Genomic DNA, 21,873 nt, shown 5'->3' with positions numbered 1-21,873 from the left:
CTGAGCGTAGATTTAAAAGGGTAATGACAGAGAGATTAGTTAACAGGATAGGACTGGTGGAGGAAAAACATCCGACAGTCGCTGCCAAAAAACCCTGCCATTAGGGATTTTTTATTTTTATTTTATCAGTGTATGCAAAATGCCTAAAACTATTAAACAGTTAAGATACTTGGAAACCAGGATGAAAATTATCCCATTTAAAAAAAAAAGAATACACTTAAAAAGACCCTGACTCTAGTGATAGTCTAAAGTGTGGCTGATGATCCAGAGAAGAGTGCCCCAGAATAATTTGCTATAAAATCAGACTTCAGTAATCTGAAAATGCAGGTGGTAAAATGTGCAAATGATAAAATCTGATATGAATGAATCGCATGCATCTCAATTAAGATGAAAGCTTTTAGTGCCAGTGGAATCCAAGAGACAGTTTGCAGTAAAAATGTGAAAGATTTAAAGAAATTACTTCAAATTAGAAAATAATACTCACCATTTTCCTTTTGTTCACTCAAGCATCCAAAGACCTGTGTGACAGCTACGCAGGTCATCCAGCAGAGGCATCGCTGAGGTAAGAAACAGAAATGGTAACCACCTTTAATTTTATCACAGGCCCAAACGGACACAGCGGAAACCAGAAGCCTTTGGCAAGGAGGACTTTAATTCTACACAATAATACATATATACAGTTTTATACGCTTTAATTTCATACAAAAAAAACAAGTCATGTACAGGTTGGCGGTGGGGACTATGACCTAGAAGAACTCATAATAAATACCATCAACAGGGGCTGTGTGCTTAACCTCGATAGAGAGACGTCAGGTCTAAAAATGTCAAACATGGAAAAGGCAGTTATTGGAGTTTGAATGAGTGGGAATGTTCCCACAACTAATGCTTACGTAAACCACTGAGCAAAACATAAACGCGTCGCCCACTCCATCCAACAGACACACACTCTCACACCCAGAAATCATTGCATGACAACATATTTATCATATAAGAGAGGCAGCAAAGACCCATGTAGGGGGAGTGTCCCGTCATTATTATCTTCTTACATTACTGGTGAATAGTAATAAACCCACTAATTTATGGCAGATTCAACAAGAAGTTGAGACACTTGCCTCTGCCACAGATGTTTGCAATACTTTCCAATTTGAATGATCAGATGTTTGTATAACAGAATCTCTTCTCCATGTCTCCTTTTTTTATCCTTTCCTTTCACCTCAGAATCGGAAGACTTTTTCATCTCCAAAGCTGATTCTTTTTTTGATGACAGACTCTGGTAGCATTTCCTTATTTTCTTTACATGCTGGTTAAAATAACAGGTAAACAGAAAGAAGGGTGGAAGGTGTTTCAGAAGTCTAAAGGAAGACAGGAGCTGCATAGTGGGCTACTTTGGATACAAACAATCTTCCATTTAAAGATTTTTTTTTTGCCTCTGCCGAGGTGAGAACTAGAAAAGACTTCACTCTTTCCCCCACATCTTCTGTGGCTTATTTTCAGTCTCTGCTGCAAAAACATGCCTCTTGTGGCTACAGAGATTGACGCCAGAGGAGCGAGAAGTTAAGGTGTCCATGCTTTAATGACAGATGAGGCCCCAATTTATTCAACAGTTCCCACTGCTCCACACAGAAAGGACTGTAAACCCTTCATCATTCAGTCTTTGGAGGGTTGTGGGTCACCGGCTGATGTCCCGGTTGCCCTCCCAGCTCTTGGTGCCTGCAGCCTCACTGATCCCTAAGTTCTCAAAGAAAGGGTGTTTTAGAGAGTCAGCCAGTGCAAGCCTCTTGGAGGGCTCATACTCCAACATGCTTTCGATGAGGTCAAACAGCTGGTGGTGCTCTTCCGCCTCGGACAGCAGATATCGCTGAAAGAAGGGGAAAAAAAAAAGAAAAAGAAAAAAAGTGGAAATTAGTGGCAATAAAAAAAAAAAAAAAAAAACTCCAACATGAAATACAAGAAACATCTGTTGCATCATACAGGGAACTTTTCATCCCCACTAATCATCAAATTCATGCCCTTCTCACTCACTCCACTTACCCGTAATGGTTTGCAGTTTTCTCTAACATATTTTCCCGCTGAGGAGCTCTCATCCCAATCAAGACGACCACGATAGAAGTATTTCTGCTTCCTGAGAGAGTAAGATTAGTTTAAAATGTTGCTTTAAAAATATGTTTGCATCAGGCACATTTTTAATTTTTTCACATTTTTTCCTTTACTTGTGTTTTTATGTTCTCTTACCGAGTTTTACGAATCATCCTGGAGGGCACTGGTCCCAGGATTCTTTCCATCATAGCCAAATGTTCCCTGTTGTCATGAGTCTGCAAAAAATATAAGATAAGCAAGAATGAGAGGGGAAAAGACTCACACAGAAAGGAAGAGAGTGATTCAGTAGATAATCAGAATTTAACTACTTCAGGTTCTGCTGTTGCATATGGTGTCTTCGGTTTTAGAGAGCTCACCAGTGGCAAGGGTTCATTCTTACCAGCACTGAATAATTGTACACTTGCATTTACAAGGACCCATTTACATTAGAGCTTTAACTAATAGTTGAGATTTCAGCAAATAAATCAGTTTACAAAAAGTAAATAAAAGGCGTATTCTGCTGAAACAAACTGTGTGCTGCCGTGTACCTGAAACAAAGTGAAGCCCAAGTAGTACTCAAACAGGATACAGCCAATGCTCCACACATCGCAGGGATGACTCCAGCCCAGCTCTGAAACACAAAAGTATAAGTACACTAAACCACCACAGGATTACAAGAGGACAGGATTACCACCTTGTGATTGTAAGGTTCCCACAACCAGCCACGTTTTAATTTACATCCATTTCTGGCCAGATTCACTCAGTGTTTGCAGTGATGACTGGGAATGAATTTAACAGGAAAGACAGACACACACACTCTCTACTTCTAAGTTTAGGCTTAAAACTTTCCTTTTTGACAAAGCATATAACTTGGGGCTGGACCAGGTAACTGTGAATATTGAGTATCAAGCCTGGTTCTGCCAGAGATTTCTTCCTGTTTAAAGGGTTTCTTTTCCTCCAAAATTTTTTCGATTGCACCGTCACCAAAGTGTGTTTTTGGTCATTTGGTCATTAACAGACCAGAAATTATATATCAGCACAATCTCTGTTTCTATCTCCCACTTATAATGCCCGGGAACATGTTTTTGAACAACATTATGTTACAGTCAGTTGATCTTTTATCATCAATTACTTATCAGTACATTATTGAGTTTAAAGCAACATGCACACTGGAAAGGATTCGCATGCTTGCTGAAGTCACACAAAAAACATTCAAATGATCCAATTTGTTTTTGATGCGAGTCATTTTGCACTCCTTACATCAACCAGCCCCAATTTATCTCAGCATAAACTGCTTTCAGTAGATACTTATTGTACCACTGATGATACACTTGTGTAAAAGTGAATATTTCACATACTTGAATATCACATATCATAAATCCCATTTGCTTTTCCTAACAGAGCAATCAGCCTGTGCCTGTTTGAACCCGTTTCTCTTTTTTTTGTTTGTTTGCTTTTTAAAATAACTTCAAAGCAAACTTTTGGTCTTCCAGGCAAAGCATATTGTGTCAACTGAAAAAGCCACAGCTGCTCATGTGACTGGGCCAAAGATTTGTGGATATAATCACAAAACCATCTACTGCACATCTATAGCAGTTCTCACCTAATATGACCTCAGGGGCACGGTAATGCCGCGTGGACACAATGGTGCTGTGGTGCTCGTGGTCAAATGTGGCACTGCCAAAGTCCACCACGCGTACTGCCGTGCTCTTAACAGTCCGCTCCTCTCGTTTCTGGAAGATGACACGCATGTTTTTCAGAAATTCTCTCAGGAGTAAATCTGCAGTAGAGAAGCTTAGCTTTTTTTCCCCTTAAAATATAGCAACACGTGTTTTCATATCTATTCATCATAACTGCCAGCAATAAGTAACAGGAAAACTTTCCTCCACCTACAAGAAAGGTGATACATTTTCATAAAAAACTTTTTTTTTCTTCATATGTAAAATGAACAAAAAGTAGCCCTTGAGTTTTGGAACCAACCTGCCTATAAACAAATATGATTGTTGGGTTTTTGTTTTGTTTTTTTTAAACTGTTTTCCTTGACTCTTACCTTCTCTACGTTGTAGGACATGGTGAAGTCTGAGTTGACAAACAGGATGTTCTCAGGCTTGAGGTCTGTATGTGTCAGCTTATTGTCGTGGAGAACTACGGAGGTAAAAAGCAACCTTCACTGATTAAGTTATTCAAAATTGTCAGTTACCTTGCATCACTTTATACAAACTGTCTACTCACCATTTATTACAACATATAATACTAATCATAATACTAATAGAAAAGCATCAGAAAAGCACTACTAGAATATCTCAGTAAAACCAAAATGAGAACATTAACAACAGTAAACAAGTTAAAGGGCTTGGTGAGGATATGTAGCTTTTATTTACTAAAGACAAACTTGATAAGTCAGTGGGGCCAACACCCTTTTTGCTATGATGCCCTCCTGTGGTAAATGTCTACCACAAACACCAGATGATTTGAACAAGTATAATCATCAAGTCAAAAGCTAAATTACAGCTCAAGTTATAAGAATCAATGTCTTCCCTTTTCACAGTATTCCTAATTCCCATCCAATTTATCTGTAAATTTCACAGACCATAAAGATACAACTTACATTTCACAGCAAGACAGATTTGGTAGGCCATGTGTCTGACGTGACCAATTGAGTAGGGCAGGTAGTTGTTTTCCTTCAGAAAGTCAAAGGTGCTCAGAGCTAGCAGCTCAAAGGAGATGCACATGTGACCGTGGTAGTCAAACCAGTCATACATCTGTACACATAAACTGCAAGACAGACAAAGCATGGGAGGTTCAGGGAGTGAGCTGACAAATTCACTTCAATCACGTAAACCAGCTTAAACCTCGGAGTGAACACAAGACACTAAGCAATACAGGTTTAACCACAGTGCCGTATGACTGAGTCAGAACTCACAATTTGTTATCCGGATCCTTTTCATTGATCTTCTCCAGTACATTGATCTCCAAGCGAGCTGCTTCCTTGTATTTCTCCACATTCTTGATAATTTTCAGAGCAACGTGGGCTCCTCCCCTGTAAAACACAAGAGATTATGAATACAAACACTAGCGTGATGAAACACACAACATGCCTTAATTTTTTTTTTTTTATGTAATCCCTGTGTGCAGCCCTGAATGCTAAACACTAGCACTTGTTTATTTATAGATTCAAGACAGAGTAGTTAACCGCCTGGCTATGAGAGCAAAGGCTCCAATTATCAAGTTATTTATAGGACGGGGGGAAAAAAAAAAAAAAAAAAAAAAAAATTATATTTATTTATATATATATATATATATATATATATATATGAAAAGTCACTGCAGCAGTTCCAGCTGGTTGGAAGACATTAACCCATAACGACGGTACATCACGATCTTAATCTTAAGGCCCTGGGCATGAACATGAACTGATGGACATTTCTAGCTCTGTCACAAGAAAATAAATCTTCCGCAGGGAGAGAAGCACAAATAGCCCCTGTTCACATGAGGGGCTCACAGTCACAGGGGACTAAAATACTCTTGAGCTGATTTTCAGTATACATCACAATGTGGTGAACAGAACCAGAATTAAAATCAGAAATGTCTTTCTGCCATGTCTGGTGTGATAATGTGACTCTAAAATTACCGATAATGAACAATCTCAACAAGTTACTTGAAACATAAAACACTGTTTACCTTAATAAAAAAAAAACTATGTAAATCCTTTGTGCTGTCATTGATTCACAGTGGTCCGTAAATTGTATTGCACAGGTACAGCAACAGACATAGCGATAATTTAAGACTAATTATTTTTCTTATGAAATTTCAGGCTGTTCATCATCACTATCTCTGAAGAAATTCTGGCCAATCAAAAGCCTACAAACAATAACACAGTGAGACATCAAAAAAAGAAAATAAAGGTGCACAGCCTGGAAATCAGTTTTCCTTATTCACATGTAAAAGTAGAAACAAACTTCTCAAAAACCTTCACCCTGGCATGAGTTTTTCAAAGGTCAAGGCAAAATGGATAGAAAAGGCTATTTTTTTCCCAAAATACATGTGGCTGTAACCATAAATAAAAGACATTTAGAGAGGTAGTTTCTTTCTCCTACAGAGGGTTTTATGCAATACCGGTACTGGTCCACCCTGCTCAATACAGGCTGCATGTTGCCCATGTACTAAAAATGGGTTAAACACCTCTGATGTATCCTAATATCACAGCCCAAAACAAGCACGGAGAGGCTTTTGTTTCTTGTTGCTGAGGAAACAACAATTCCCTAATGAACTACTAAGACACCCAGAGACTGAGAGCTCACACACCTGCGATGGTCAATGCACCGCATCACCCTGCCAAAGGTGCCTTCCCCCAAAGTGCTGACAATCTCATCTGCAACACAGTACAAAGAGAAAAAAAAACAAGAGAGGGAGAGCGGGGGGGGGAAAAAAAAGAAGCATTAGAAATGTGGACTCGTGCAGGAATACACAATGCAAAAGTGTAGACAGGCGAATCAGTGCTAGCGCCCATCCCCTTTCCGAATTGCTGCCTACTGAGTCTGGCAGGCTTAAAACGTTGCGCGTAAGGCTATGGTAACTAAATGGTGTTATGATGTAAACCAAAGGGGGCAAACATAAAGCACTCCCTTCCTTTGATTACCAATTTGCAGTCATTGAACCTATTAGAGTGCATCCTTTTGTCTTTGCCCAAAACGATACAAATGCTGTATAAACTTGAAACATTAAAAATAATATGTATTGTAATCATTCTCAAATGAAGCGTTTAATGTAAAGAAAGTCTTAAAATGTGCACTGGTTGTTCTAACCTTAGTGAAATTTGCTAAATAAGTGATGTGACCCTGAAACCATCCGAGTGAAAAACATCTAGCTTAAGTTACAGATTTAAAACTGTAACTGAGTTGTAAGCTAAAGCGCAACATAAACAAACAGCTGCAAATTGGATTTCTAAGTTTAGGAAAGTCAAATAACCTGTGAAACATAAAGGAAATGCTCCACAGCTTAAAAATCTTAGAAAAAACAAAAAAAAACAAAAAAAAAAAAACAAAAAGCAGATTGTATCTAAAGTCCCTCCTAAAATCTTCAACATTCTTGCAATCCACCCTGCTATTTCAGCTAGAGCGAAGAGCATTCTAGCACGGCATCATCATCATCATGATCATGATCATCAGGCACTCCCCATGTCATGTAAATGCTCTATGCTTTAATACTCATATGGAGAAGGGTTACGATAGAGTAGTGGCAGTGAGTACATCTCTCTTGCAGGACGTCCCCACTCCGACAGATCAGGTGCCCTTCCTCGTCGTCCCTCACACTCAGTGCACGCGTCCGGCTGTTGCTCCGCTGTATTCACACCCAAACGGCCATCAGCAGGTCACAACACGACCGAAGGGGACAGGGGGGGTTTCAGGGGCAGCCGCAGCCACGGCGTCAGGTGGCACAGGTGGATGAGGAGGGAGGAGGAGGGTGGTAGTTGATGTAGTTGTGGTTGTAGGTGGGTTTCATGGTCATTGGGCGATTCACGCATGACACCACGTGAAGGAAATATATAACGATAGGGATATAGTGCAAGGGAACAAGTCAAAGATCACATGTTGTCCTCTGCTCCTCTCCCGCCCCCCTACCTTTAAACCACAGCTGCTTACAAACAAGGAAGCAACTGGCACATCCATTCATCAACGCAACAACCAATTAAAACAATAATATATATAACTACTTCAAAACTTTGCAACAAGATGAAAGATAAAATAACAACGCCATAAACATTCAAGCAGGACTTCTTTAAAGATAATCCCAGCAGTTATACTACATCAAATTCAAACCTTTTCCTCATTTATGTTCATAATAATACTTAACAGGTGTGATTAACCACACCCCACACAAAAAGAAATAACTAGAGCCAACTCATTTTAAATGCCAATAAATTTTAATAAAAATCTAATGCACTATGGTTGGCAGAACATTTTCACTTTTTTCATCATTAAAAAAAATAATAATAATAATAATAATTGCAAGAGCCAAAACAAAAATCACAAGGCTTTCTGCCCTCTTATGAATAAAAAAAAATAAAGTAATAAATTACAGTAACAATTATCGGTGACAAAATAGTGGCTGAAGTACTAAAAAGTGTCTGTATAAAAATGAAAATGCTCTACCATAAAAAGGAGAAAGAATTTTTGAAAAAAAAGAGCCAATTAGAGCCAAACCCACCTATTCACAAATATAATAAAACCCCTGTGACAGAACAAAAATAAATCATAAAGGTTTTACTACTTACCAAATCTAGGGGCTGTAAAGAAAAGGTTAGGACAGGACAGAGGCAGAGAGAGCTGAGTGAAAGAAACAGGAGGTGGAGGTAGAGGATGAAGACTTAAAGCACAAACTCAGGTCTGGCTGTACTCACCGAGGAGGATGCGCTATAGGACCTGGTTCTACGCCGCCTTCGTTTGTGCTTACGCCTGCTGCCTTTCCTCCGGTACGACTCTTCTTGTTCACGCTCCCTCTCACGGCCGCGTCTGTAGTCGTACATGTTCGGCGAGAAGTCACGTGGATAGTAACTTTCGGCTGCTCCATGTGGCTCCCTGTCTCTGTCGCGTTCTCTGCTCTGATCAAACCGTCTGTATCCCTCGCAGTATCTTCTGTCAAACGGTCGTTGTTCCACTGACCGATTGTCATAGCTGCGACTGAATAAGTGAGCAGAGAAATATCCTGAAACCTTAGGACTGGCAACCAATAATAAAGTGAAAGAGGGTTAAATATAACATGAAAGAGTAAAAGCCCAAGCTAATTTGACCATAACGCACCTCCGTGACCGTACATAGCTTCCTTCCTGTCTGTGTCCACGTCCCCTCCTGTCTCGGTCTCTTTCTCTGTCACTGCTGGAGGAGTAAGTCGGCGTTCTTCTGTGTCGATGTCTTCGCCCTCTGTCTCGGTCTCTGTAACGATCCTGGTAGCTGGCTCGACTGTCTCTTTCCGAGGACGAGTATCGTCTTGTGTGAGGCATCTGGTATAAAAAGGAAACTAATTAGCACAGAGTACCAAAATATGTTTAAGGAAAGTCACTCCTTACATTCAAATTATTGGAGCAGCTGATCACTGCCAAACTCATGGGATTTGAGGGACTAAATACCTGCACGTTTCTCGTGTGTAATTACAGACCCCCCCACAATACCGTAAAGTTCAGAGTTATTCCCCAAAGGCTCAAATCAGGACTGTGTATATCAGCACAGCTTTTCCACATATGGGTTCACAAAGCAAAAATCGGTGTTACCTTACTGAACAATACTCCCTTTACTTTTTATTTTTTGACCTTTCGCCAATAAAAACGTATTAAACCTTAAGTAATTTGAACTCCGCACAATCCAGAAGTCTCGCGAGTCTTCTGGGTTCCCTGATTTAACTGTCGTTATGTTTTAAGAATTTAAATTGAAAGTAAAAAGACAATTTCATAACAAACTTTATTGTCAACTTGGAAACAGGCACTTTTAGCATCATACGTTCAACTGCATGACAAGTGTAAATATTATTTTTACTGTTTAATTAAACTACCCTTAACCTAGAACTAGACATTTCTGTAAACGTGGTTATATAGGAGGCCACCCTCAGAACAACAGTTCAACTTTCCTTCATGCCTAAAAAGGCAACAAAATTTTCCAAAGGACCTAAAACTATGCGCAAAACTATTGCAACGGGTCTGAAAATACTGAAAATAAGAAGAACAGCGTTCAAATGAGATGATATAGCTATAATAACCCTGTTGCATGACCATAATAAACTTGACAACCCCCAAACCACACAGCGGTGCATCAAACCATTGCAAAGCCATTAGCACTGTAGTCAGAAGTAATTATTAGAGCAAATGAGTTCAGTTGAGCTTTATCCAACGCAGAGTGAAAGCACAAGTAAATGCCAAGTTAATAAATTGGTCGTGGCTACTCATTAAGCGTTGCCTATGCTGTTTACACACATTCCAAGACGATGCAACACTCGTTAAACGTAAGGCTAAATTACCGTTAAGGTCGTTAATCTCTGCATGGATTAGTAAAATTAAGCATCTTTAACACTCCAGCCCATTTACTAACAGCACCAACATTTCAAAGCCAGGAGAGAAGTAACTAATCAACAAGCGACGTAGTATCTATTAGCATGCACTGCTAGCAACTAGCTAATGTAAATAATTTGACCGCCATCTTAACTTAGCTACGTTCGTCAAGCTAACTTGCTACTTACGCTAGCAGCCGCGCTAACTGCAGAATCGCTATGTAGCTTATTTAAATAAACACGGTGTTTACCGTTTTAGCAGCGAGCCCTGTACGTTTATCCCACAAAAAATCCGTGGTGGCGTTCCACTTTTCTCCTCTACCTTCTCGCCAGCTCGATGTTCAAAGCTCTTTTGCTATCACCTAGCCAGTTTCTTTTTTCTGTCTGCTTAGTACAGCTAGTTCTGGTTCAATTCGGCGCTCGTACCGCCCTCCTGTGCTCAAATGTGGCTACTCCGTTCGAAGGTAGACATCCACAAGGAACTAGTGAGGAATTACCACCCCAACCTACAACCGTTACAAGTCCTTATTAAATTATGGACAGCTGATTTTTTTATCAGCTACCTTTTAACTTTTGTTTTCTCCATGTCCAAATATTTGACTTACTGTTTTAAACCTTTTAAAATGACATACCTGTGGTGGTATACAAATTACTATGGAGAAAGGGCAGTGAACAGATTTAGGAGGAAAGGCTGAGATGGTTTAGACGTGTAGATGAAGGATAGTGGATATAATGGAGGCAGATGGCGGCATTCTTGCTTTTATAAGCTTTTACATGTTAAGTCACACATTTTGATTTTAATTCCTTGTAGTTTTATTACAAACATTTTGATTTATTTCTTTGGTAAAAACAACTTGAAAATGAGCTGCAGACTTTGCAGCCACACACATATAAAAGATGCCCTCTTTTTCACTTTTTCAGATTAACACATAATAAGTTTGAACCTACTTAGAAATTTTTATTTTCGTTCAGCTGTACAAAATCTGTTATAAAATGAATACATTTGCATCAGTACCATCTGCATAATCTGAAGGCATTATCCCCAGGAGTAAGAGAAAAGCACAGTAGGACAAACTTAAAGCATCCTCATAGTCCATCAGTTTGATGATGGTGATGGCTCTAAACCACACAAAACAGGGAAACAGAGAGACTAGTAAGCCAGCAGGGATAACCAGGATAACATAATTTTTCTCCACATACGAAAGTAGTTTACCATTGACTGAGGTAGTGTTACTCTTCCGCCCGTCCTCCTTTTAAGTCTTATTTAAATTCTCATTCACACTAATCATTTGTTCCAAGCAACTGGAGCCTCGGTAGATCCACTCCTTATGATCATCATCCTAAACATGAAATGAACACACTACAGTAAGTCACACAATTGAAATAAATATAACAGGATTTAAAAAAAACAGGAACAACTTAAGATGGAACAGACCAGAAAAACAACTTCCATCAAACTGCAGTCGATCTCCAGTACTTTACACCTCTGCAGGAATCCGTTACGTTCCACGTTTACCGTCTGTCCGACATGGTACTGCGTCATGGGTGGATAAGGCCACTTCTTTAAATAATTCTGCATGAAAAGCTTGTGCTTTTCATCTAGGATATCATCCAAAGGGTTCTCCACTGTCATAGAAAATGGAAAATCTTCTTAGTAGCAGTATTATAATAGCAGCTGCTGTGGACAGCAAGTATAGAAGAATTAGGATTCTGGATTTTATAAAATTAGATATTATGGACTTGACAACACCAGCTGTCATAAGACGACAGGCGGGGTACACCTGGACAGATCGCTAGTCTGTCACAGGACTAACACAGAGACAGACAACCATAAATAACCTGAACTTACGCGGTTTGCAAACCATGTGCATTGCACGTAAGCTAGCATACACTGGAGTGTGATCATCAGTAAAAATCAGGAACCTGGAATATAAAAATTAAAAGCAATTTTACACTTTTTTCCCACCTTCACAATCTGAATTTATCACCAGAGTAAAACACACTAACCTCATGCGGTTTTTTCTGGAGGGGACCTCTGCCATGAAACCAGGCACGAACTGGTCGTCTTTGCTCCGGACCACCACACGCGCACCGACAAGCAACTCATTCACCTTTGGCATGTGTTCAAAGGCAATGTGGTGACCAGACACTAGGCTCCTCCCCTTCTCCTTAAAGTTGACCTTGTATTTCACCCTGCCGTCTTCTGAAATGATTAAAGAAACATTGGAAACACTTCAGATTATACCACATTTGCTTCTACGTACTGCTTTTCTTGAAAGAAGAAATGTCAAATACAGGTGCATTTGTTAAATTAAATGGGGTTTTTTCTCATATCAAATGTATCTATTTTCTTTGAGAGCGTAATCAAAAGCGCTTAAGCGCCAGCTGTTAAGTTACAGCATCACAATCTGTGTCAAAATGTGCTGCCAGAGGAATTCAGTTGGTGAGGCCCAAACACCAACAAACTTTAAACTGTGGTAATGTCACTCATATGTCATATTGCATGGTGTGTGTAATAACAACAAGCACAACCACGACCACTCAACAAAATATAGAAGAAAAAAAAAAAAGAGTAGAAAAAAAAATCTAAACGTTGCTAGTCTAGCCTCAACTATGGGACACGGATATGTAAGAAACATACCTTCCTTTAGCATCACATAATTTCTTTTGTTTACTTTGAAGTTTAACATTTTTGTTATCTTAGCCACCAGAGCAACAGTGTGTCGAGCTCTGCTTGCCGTGACATCCTGATGACAATCAGTGTCAACAGAGCAATTCATTGCTTAATGTACTCACTACCTCAAAGCCATTTCACAGATTACACTGATTAAATGTCAACCAACATTCCCAACTACACAAAACAAGACGTCTTTAATCGACGAGTAGCTGTCAAGCTAAAGACAAATGTGAAACTTTACAATCTGCTTTGTGCTTACCAATAGAGCCTTTTCTTTATTATTCTTACCCTTTGTTATTATTTCAACAATTGTCCCTGGATGCCAGCTCAAAGGCCTCTTTCTGGCCAGGACCTTCATGTTCACACTGATCTCTTTTTGTGGCACCGCAGCAGGGGTCTTTGTGGATGAGGACTGAGAAGCAGCTGATACAGTGGTTACAGGAGTTACTCCTGTCGGCGTAAAAGGAGCAAAATGTCATTTGACGATTGGATAGATCTTATGATTTCTGTGTTTGGAAATCTGGTAGTGATCTGTTCCTCAGTGTACAAAGCAAGATCTTTAAATTTGCCAATATTTTCTACTCTTCAACAATATAATACAGCTTTAAAGCAGCTTAAAAACACACAAATCCCCACATAAACCTAAGATCTGGGCAAAAAAAAAAAAGGGCGTACATGGAGTTTTTTATGTTTTTCCATAATGTATATTTTGTGGTCATTACCTAAAGCGCTTGCTGGTTTTGGCGATGTTTTCGTTGCCTTGCTCTCAGCACTTGTGTTTGTGTCGGCTTGTGATGACTTTGCCGTTTTGCCTTTTGCATCAGGAACTGTACCCGCTTGCTGCGTCAGTGTTTTCACTGGGCTGCTTTTGGCGCTGCTTTCTGCGTTTGTTGTCAGAGTCGATGTCTTTGCTCCGCTTCTGATGGAGTTTCTTCTCTCCTGATGTGTTGTGTCATTCTTAGTGTGTTTTCCATTCTTTTTGGCCATTTTTTTCCTCTTGTTTGAACGTGTACTTGAAATAGAAAAGTCGGTATCACTCGAGTCTCCGCTGGGTTCCCACTGCATGTCAGACCCATCAGTGCCTAAAGACTCATCTTCACTCCAGTGATTCTGAGGTGATGGAGGAGATAGAGAGCTGGTCATTTGAGATCCAGTCATTCTGGTCAGGACCACTACTGGGCTCTTCAAAGCGAGAGGGTGTTTTTTTCTCAGAACTCTTTCTTGTTTTTCGCTGTCTTTTGGCTTAGATGAAAAAGAAGCCGAGCCATCAGAAGCCAGAGGTCTGTGGACTTGAGTTTCTGAGGGAGCAGACTCGCATGACAGTGGTGATGCTTGTCCTAAAAACAGTAAAAATCACAGGTTAAATTGTAGCTTTCAAACAAACCTACCAAGTGCACATTTTTTAATTCAATTTTGCTTTACCACAGCTTGCTTGGTTATTGTCATCGTCCAAATCTGTGTCGCTGTACTCCCATTCCAACAATGAGTAAAGTTTCTTGACAGTATCCTCACATGCAGCCACAGACCTGAATGACAAAAACAAAGAGAAATGAATGAAGAGAAGATAGAAAACACAGAGAAAGTAACCAGTGTACAGGCTCTGATATTTAACATAGCACATTCATGCCTCGGAAGAGATTCTGGCAAATCATCAGGCGACTCAGGAGGGGAAAGTCGTGCTCTACCTGCACTGTGTATAGTGCAGGTGGAGCACTGCTGACTTTGACTAAGAATATTGTCGTGCGGTGGAAGGAATACTTATTAATCCCACTGACACATCTTTCGTAGAGGAAGCAGAGTCTGGAGAAAAGGGGGACCACGGTCCTCAGCCAGAAAAACGGTTGAGTTGCCACTCCAGGTCAGAGACAAGTAACTTCCCCGAGTGGAGGTGCTTAAGTATCTCTGGGTTTTGTTCACTAGTGCAGTGACTAAAAGATCGAGATCGCGGATACAAGCAGCAGAAATTAGCTTTCTCCGAAGGGTGGCTGACCTCTCCCTTAGAGATAGGGTGAGGAGTTGGCCATCTGGGAGGGGCTCAGAGTAGAGCCACTACTCCTCCACATCAAAAGCAGCCAGCTGAGGTGGTTCGGGCATCTGACAAGGATGCCTCCTTGGTGAGGTGTTCCGGCATGTCCCACCGGGAAGAAGCCCCAGGGCAGACCCAGGCACGCTGGAGAGATGATATCTCTTGGCTGGCCTGGGAATGCCTTGGTGTTCCCCCATACAAGCTGGAGGAGGTGGCCGGGGAGAGGGAGGTCTGGGCTTTTCTGCTTAGGCTGCTGCCTCGGATAGGAAAATGGATGGATGGATGGCATCCATGCCATCATAAATACATAAAGAATCATCACATTTAGAACAAAATCGTGTCTTTTAAAGAAAGCCAAAACAACTTTTTTTTATCTTAAATTTTTTATCTTATATCTTAATATGTTATGCAATGTTCTAGTTAGTGTGCGTTGTATAAAAAGTAAAGGATACACTCAGTACACTTAGTGCCCAGGTTGCAAAAAAAAGAAAAAAGGTTATCTACAACACACATTGTTAGAAGCCTGTAGAAGGACGTGTTATTTTGGGACAGTTTTAAGGCAAAGTAGGTGGAATTAACTAAATGTCATTAAAAGCTCAGCAGGGACTACCCTATTCAAGCACTTGCATGAAATTTTTATGCTTTTGCTTCCTTGCAAGAATAAATTATTAATAAATTATGATATATGTCAATTACAGTAGATATTCATTTAGAAAGCTAAAAACAGACAGAGAAGTTCCTCTTTCTATCACGGTCAAAGGAGCTTGCAAAGAAAAGCGTCTGGACTTCTTTAAGTTGCTTGGAGACGTTTCACCTCTCATCCGAGAAGCTTCTTCAGTTCTAAGGTCAAATGGTGGAGAGTCCCAGATTTAAACCTAGTTGGAGTATCCCCCCGCAGAGGGACAAAAGGACCCCCTGATGATCCTCTAATCGCCTGAGCCAAGGTGTGAAACTGGGTGTGGGTCCCAATCAGTCAGGGTTTCGGGTGAGCTCATTGTGAAACCTGGCCCCACCTTATCATGCGAATTCCTGAGGTCAGATGGCCCAGGATGTGAGTGGGCGTTAAGGCGTCTGGGGAGGGAACTCAAAACTGGATTATAGATGGCAGAGAGTTGGTGTCGTAAACCACCGCCTCTGTTCAAAGATGGTCGCTCACAGTGGACATACAGGGAGTGCAGAATTATTAGGCAAATGAGTATTTTGTCCACATCATCCTCTTCATGCATGTTGTCTTACTCCAAGCTGTATAGGCTTGAAAGCCTACTACCAATTAAGCATATTAGGTGATGTGCATCTCTGTAATGAGAAGGGGTGTGGTCTAATGACATCAACACCCTATATCAGGTGTGCATAATTATTAGGCAACGTCCTTTCCTTTGGCAAAATGGGTCAAAAGAAGGACTTGACAGGCTCAGAAAAGTCAAAAATAGTGAGATATCTTGCAGAGGGATGCAGCAGTCTCAAAATTGCAAAGCTTCTGAAGCGTGATCATCGAACAATCAAGCGTTTCATTCAAAATAGTCAACAGGGTCGCAAGAAGCGTGTGGAAAAACCAAGGCGCAAAATAACTGCCCATGAACTGAGAAAAGTCAAGCGTGCAGCTGCCAAGATGCCACTTGCCACCAGTTTGGCCATATTTCAGAGCTGCAACATCACTGGAGTGCCCAAAAGCACAAGGTGTGCAATACTCAGAGACATGGCCAAGATAAGAAAGGCTGAAAGACGACCACCACTGAACAAGACACACAAGCTGAAACGTCAAGACTGGGCCAAGAAATATCTCAAGACTGATTTTTCTAAGGTTTTATGGACTGATGAAATGAGAGTGAGTCTTGATGGGCCAGATGGATGGGCCCGTGGCTGGATTGGTAAAGGGCAGAGAGCTCCAGTCCGACTCAGACGCCAGCAAGGTGGAGGTGGAGTACTGGTTTGGGCTGGTATCAGCAAAGATGAGCTTGTGGGGCCTTTTCGGGTTGAGGATGGAGTCAAGCTCAACTCCCAGTCCTACTGCCAGTTTCTGGAAGACACCTTCTTCAAGCAGTGGTACAGGAAGAAGTCTGCATCCTTCAAGAAAAACATGATTTTCATGCAGGACAATGCTCCATCACACGCGTCCAAGTACTCCACAGCGTGGCTGGCAAGAAAGGGTATAAAAGAAGAAAAACTAATGACATGGCCACCTTGTTCACCTGATCTGAACCCCATTGAGAACCTGTGGTCCATCATCAAATGTGAGATTTACAAGGAGGGAAAACAGTACACCTCTCTGAACAGTGTCTGGGAGGCTGTGGTTGCTGCTGCACGCAATGTTGATGGTGAACAGATCAAAACACTGACAGAATCCATGGATGGCAGGCTTTTGAGTGTCCTTGCAAAGAAAGGTGGCTATATTGGTCGCTGATTTGTTTTTGTTTTGTTTTTGAATGTCAGAAATGTATATTTGTGAATGTGGAGATGTGATATTGGTTTCACTGGTAAAAATAAATAATTGAAATGGGTATATATTTGTTTTTTGTTAAGTTGCCTAATAATTATGCACAGTAATAGTCACCTGCACACACAGATATCCCCCTAAAATAGCTAAAACTAAAAACAAACTAAAAGCTACTTCCAAAAACATTCAGCTTTGATATTAATGAGTTTTTTGGGTTCATTGAGAACATGGTTGTTGTTCAATAATAAAATTATTCCTCAAAAATACAACTTGCCTAATAATTCTGCACTCCCTATAGATGGCTTCTTTCACTCCTCTTTCAAACCGTCTGTCCTCTCTGTCCAAAATGTGAACATTGGCATCCTCGAAAGAGTGACCTTTGTCCTTAAGATGCAGATGGACTGCTGAGTCTTGTCCTGTGGAGGTGGCTCTGCTATGTTGTGCCATGCGCTTGTGAAGTGGCTGTTTGGTCTCTCCAATGTAGAGGTCTGAGCATTCCTCGCTGCACCGTACAGCATACACCACATTGTTAAGTCTGTGTTTTGGAGTTTTGTCTTTCGGGTGAACCAGTTTCTGTCTGAGTGTGTTACTGGGTCTGAAATGCCATGCTTGGAGAAAACTCTCCTAAGTTTTTCTGATACACCAGCTACATAGGGGATGACAATGTTGTTGCGTCTGTCCTTCTTATCCTCCCTCGCTGGTGTCTGATCTTCTTTTCTGTGCCTGTTTGCTGACTTTAAGAACGCACATTTAGGATAACCGCACGTTTTGAGTGCTTCCTTTACATGCGTGTGTTCCTTCTTTTTTCCTTCAGGCTTAGAGGGAACATGTTCTGCCCGGTGGTGTAGGGTCCTGATTACTCCAAGTTTGTGTTCCAGAGGGTGATGGGAGTCAAAGAGGAGGTACTGGTCCGTGTGTGTTGGCTTCCGGTAAACTTCGATGTTGAGGTTGCCATTCTCTTCAATGTGCACGGCGCAGTCCAAGAAAGGCAAACAGTTATCCTTTGTGTCTTCCCTGGTGAACTTGATGTTTTTATCCACAGCGTTAATGTGCGCAGTGAAGGATTCCACTTCTTGTGTCTTGATTTTGACCCAGGTGTCGTCCACATATCTGTACCAGTGGCTGGGTACTCTTCCTTTGAAAGAGCCAAGAGCCTTCCTTTCCACTTCCTCCATGTAAAGGTTGGCTACGATAGGTGACACGGGGGAGCCCATGGCACAGCCATGTTTTTGTCTGTAGAAGCCTTCGATGTATTTGAAGTATGTTGTGGTAAGGCAGAGGTCTAACAGTGTGAAACTTTCTATCACATTCTTCCATATATGGCAATCTGTTTCACCCTCCAGGTGGTCCCTGAAGATTGACACTTTTCTTGACTCTTCTTCTGTCATCTGTTACTAGGCGAACTCAAATGCAGTTAGAAGCAAAATGTGTCCCAGGCCTTTAGCCTAGAATGAATACTATCATGTATGTTTGCAAGCGTGCATGCTTAAACCTTCTGTTGCTCTAGGTCACTTACACCATGGATCGCCTGGACATTCGCGCCACGCGAAGCTTAAGACCTTTAAATAGACCGAGCATCACTCTATATAAGCACAATCCTGCAATGTGTGTATAAAAATGATTACAGTTGCACATGCAATAAAAGGTTAATATGTAATTATGATCACACCTGCAATACAAGTTTTAATGTAAGGCCAACCGCTTCAATAAATGTATTAATGAAATGCTGATTAATGCAATGATAATGATGATAGTTATGAATAGTAGCAGTACAATATTTTTCTCATCTCCACACTCCATATATAACAATTCTTGACTGTTGCTCGTTTTTATTACATTTTATTCCAACAATGAACCAACAAGAGAATGAACCCCAAAACCAGTTTTTTGTGTGAGTAGTTAAGCATGTTAAAAGCATGTTTGTTTTTTTTAAAGATTGCCACACTTAATGCTTTCATATTCGTTTACAATGACAACACTCACTCGCAAAGTCTCAGGAGGCACGCGGCCTGTTCCTCTCTCCTTTTCAGCAGAGACTGCAGCTGATTGCATTTCTCCAGCAAATCCGGAGAGACCCGTTGGGTCTCCTTAGCCTTGTCTATTATCCAGCACTCCTCTCTGCTCATCTCAGTCTCATCTCCATCCATAGTTACTGCAACACACAAAGGTTTCACATATCAGAGATTAATTATTACTAATGTTATTCCAAAAAAGCATAGATTTTCTCATGATGCAGAAAAGAAATGAACAATGCAAAGTCCAAACATCTCAAAGACTTACACTTGGGGCTCCTAACACACTAGAAAAGATTGACATCACATCTCTTAGAGGAAGGTCAAGAGCCTTTGAGTGTTTACCTGCATAAATAAAGCACATATTAATAGAAAATGGTTACATTGTGCTGTGGTTTAGCTAACTTACCGCTGAAATGAATCACTAATTTATTGAGCTAGAATGTTTCTGGACAACATGGTGCATTCTAGTGAGAATAGGGAGCAGGTGAACGAGGTGGAGGTGCACTGGACAGAAAAGGAATTGCATTCAGTAGAAGAAAGACAGAACAATTGTTTGCATAACAGGGAGACGGGTGTAAAAATGACGATGCAGGAACCAGATATAGTGAAGAGGGATGAGTTTAAATAGTCAGAAAAGCAACAGAGAGGTGAAGAAGAGTCCTGGCGGTGATTCGTGACAGAATGATAGCAGCAAGAGTAAAACCAAAGGTTCACAACATGGTAGTGAGACTGGAGATACAAGGTTTAGAGACAGTGGCACTGTCAAAAAGACAGTAGGCTGAGCTGGAGATGTCAAAGTTGAAGATGCTCAGATTTTCACTGGGGTGACCAAAAGGAAAAGGATTAGAAATGATTATATCAGAGGGATAGCTTGGGTTAAACAGTTTGGAGACAGCTGAATAGGTGTGGTTAGAGATGGTGCAGAGGAAGGATACTGGCTATAATGGACAACAGATGCCAAGCGGGAGGGAAGGAGGAAGACCACAGAGGAGGTGCATGGATGTCATGAAGGAGGAAATGAAGATGGCTGGTGTGAGAGAAGAGGATGGAAAGGATAGAGTGAGATGGAGGCAAATAATCTGCTTTACTGGCCCTAAAGGGAGCATTTACTACAGGGAATGCTCCCTCATAAAACCTGAGGTATTTTCTCAGATTCTTGGAAATGTAAAATTCACATTTGATAAATTATTCAAACCAACCATCTATTACATGTAACCATGTCTTCATACTGTGTTACCACCATATAACATTTATAATGTTGCTATGAAGAAGGTCGTGGCTCAAGAGTTGGCAGTTCGTCTTGTAATCGGAAGGTTGCCGGTTCGAGCCGCGGCTTGGACAGTCTCGGTCATTGTGTCCTTGGGCAAGACACTTCACCTACTGCCTACTGGTGTTGGCCAGAGGGGATATATATATATATACATACATACATATTGGTGTATATATATATATTTGTACTATTCTTAGTTAGCGTATTGTCTGTCTTGTTAATGTTTGTTTATAATGGAGCACTGTAACAAAAAATAATTTCCCCCAGGGATCGATAAAGTATTCTGAAACCTGGCGAACATCTGGTTCCTCTGCATCTAGGTGTGCGGGCTCAAATAGGGGGGATTAAAAGTAAATCAGAAACACTTCTCAAGCTCAAGGTCGTATATTTAAAAAAAAAAAGACGTCCAGCCAGGATAAGGTGTTAAGGGCTTTACTAAAAATAACTAACTAAATAAATAAAAACCAAAACACCAGCATCTGATTTTGTCTTGAGACTTATTGGTCGAAGCTAGCATGGACTTCAATCAGTTAGCCGTGGAGACCGTTTCATCCTGACTCTGCGCCTCTTTATCGCACAAAGTGTATCCAACCTGATAACCATTCTTTTAATTTCAGCTAGATTAATTAATTTGATTAATTTTAATTTAAAATGTCAAATAAGAAGCAAGCCATACCTTAGCTTTGTTCTATGGTCTTCTTCTCTTCATGTTGCTGGGTAGACCTGTGAGACTCACTGCCGCCCCCTGCGTCCGGAAATACGACCGACAATCTTCTACTTCTTTTTAAACCGATTGCTATGTATGGAACGCAGAGTTATTATAGTTTTGCATTTTCTTATTAGTTTTACTTTATTTTTATTAGTCTTCCAGATGACTGGATGTTTAGTTGGTTCCAAAGAGCCTGAGGTGTGCCAAGAAAATATCCCCCACACCATCACTCCACCACCAGTCTGAACTGTTGACACAAGGCAGGATGGATTGATAAACATATGATTACACAACATTTGCCATCCAAAATGTTGCATCAGAAATTAGGATCGGTAAGACCATGCAACGTTTTCCAACTGCTGTGATCCATGGAACCTCAGTTTCCTGTTCTTAGCTGACAGGATTGGTACCTGGCGTGCTGCTCATCTGTGCATCCAGAGATGCTGTTCTGCATACTTTGATTGTAACGTTAAAGGAGTTGAGGTTGCTTTTCCTATCAGCTGGTCATTCTCTTTTAATCTCTGCCATGAACAAGGCAGAGACCTGTGGCTCACTTGATGTTTTCAATTTTTCAAACCATTCTCTGAGTAAAAACTTAATAGTAAATTTAAATTGAACAGTGTTGAGCT

The 21,873-nt window shown here is 40.7% G+C and overlaps 1 protein-coding gene across 6 annotated transcripts; it reads right to left on the bottom strand.

Moving 5' to 3' along the window:
- Positions 1–633: 633 nt before the first annotated feature.
- Positions 634–21,276, bottom strand: clk2a (CDC-like kinase 2a). Of its 6 annotated transcripts, none has more exons than XM_080862513.1 (13): positions 11,327–11,454; positions 8,877–9,076; positions 8,477–8,756; positions 7,326–7,416; positions 6,382–6,448; positions 5,000–5,116; positions 4,685–4,851; positions 4,127–4,221; positions 3,680–3,809; positions 2,625–2,707; positions 2,233–2,312; positions 2,032–2,122; positions 634–1,858 (listed from the first exon to the last, which is right to left on the bottom strand). In XM_080862513.1, exons 1-13 carry the CDS (start codon positions 11,327–11,329, stop codon positions 1,670–1,672), a joined length of 1,593 nt encoding a protein of 530 aa, XP_080718639.1. In that variant the 5' UTR covers positions 11,330–11,454; the 3' UTR covers positions 634–1,669. The 6 variants fall into 6 exon arrangements, with proteins under 6 accessions (XP_080718639.1, XP_080718643.1, XP_080718642.1 ...); XM_080862517.1 differs by having other exon boundaries at positions 8,477–8,750; positions 11,327–11,451; XM_080862516.1 differs by lacking the exon at positions 11,327–11,454 and adding an exon at positions 10,365–10,546.
- Between the last annotated feature and the right edge of the window lie 597 nt (positions 21,277–21,873).

Source organism: Rhamphochromis sp. 'chilingali', assembly GCF_963969265.1.
Source record: "Rhamphochromis sp. 'chilingali' genome assembly, chromosome: 17".
NCBI classification, from domain to species: Eukaryota; Metazoa; Chordata; class Actinopteri; order Cichliformes; family Cichlidae; genus Rhamphochromis; species Rhamphochromis sp. 'chilingali'.
This window is presented reverse-complemented; position numbering and strand designations above follow the sequence as displayed.

What these genes read in the sequence shown, in the direction of transcription:
- clk2a (XM_080862515.1), bottom strand. Translation starts at nt 19,397, where the DNA reads ATGGATGGAGATGAGACTGAGATGAGCAGAGAGGAGTGCTGGATAATA. An exon ending in CAATAACCAAGCAAGCTGTG is followed by an intron (nt 14,128 to 14,212) that starts GTAAAGCAAAAT and finishes TACTGTTTTTAG; the next exon opens with GACAAGCATCACCACTGTCA. An exon ending in TGATGGAAGTTGTTTTTCTG is followed by an intron (nt 11,454 to 11,548) that starts GTCTGTTCCATC and finishes TTTCATGTTTAG; the next exon opens with GATGATGATCATAAGGAGTG.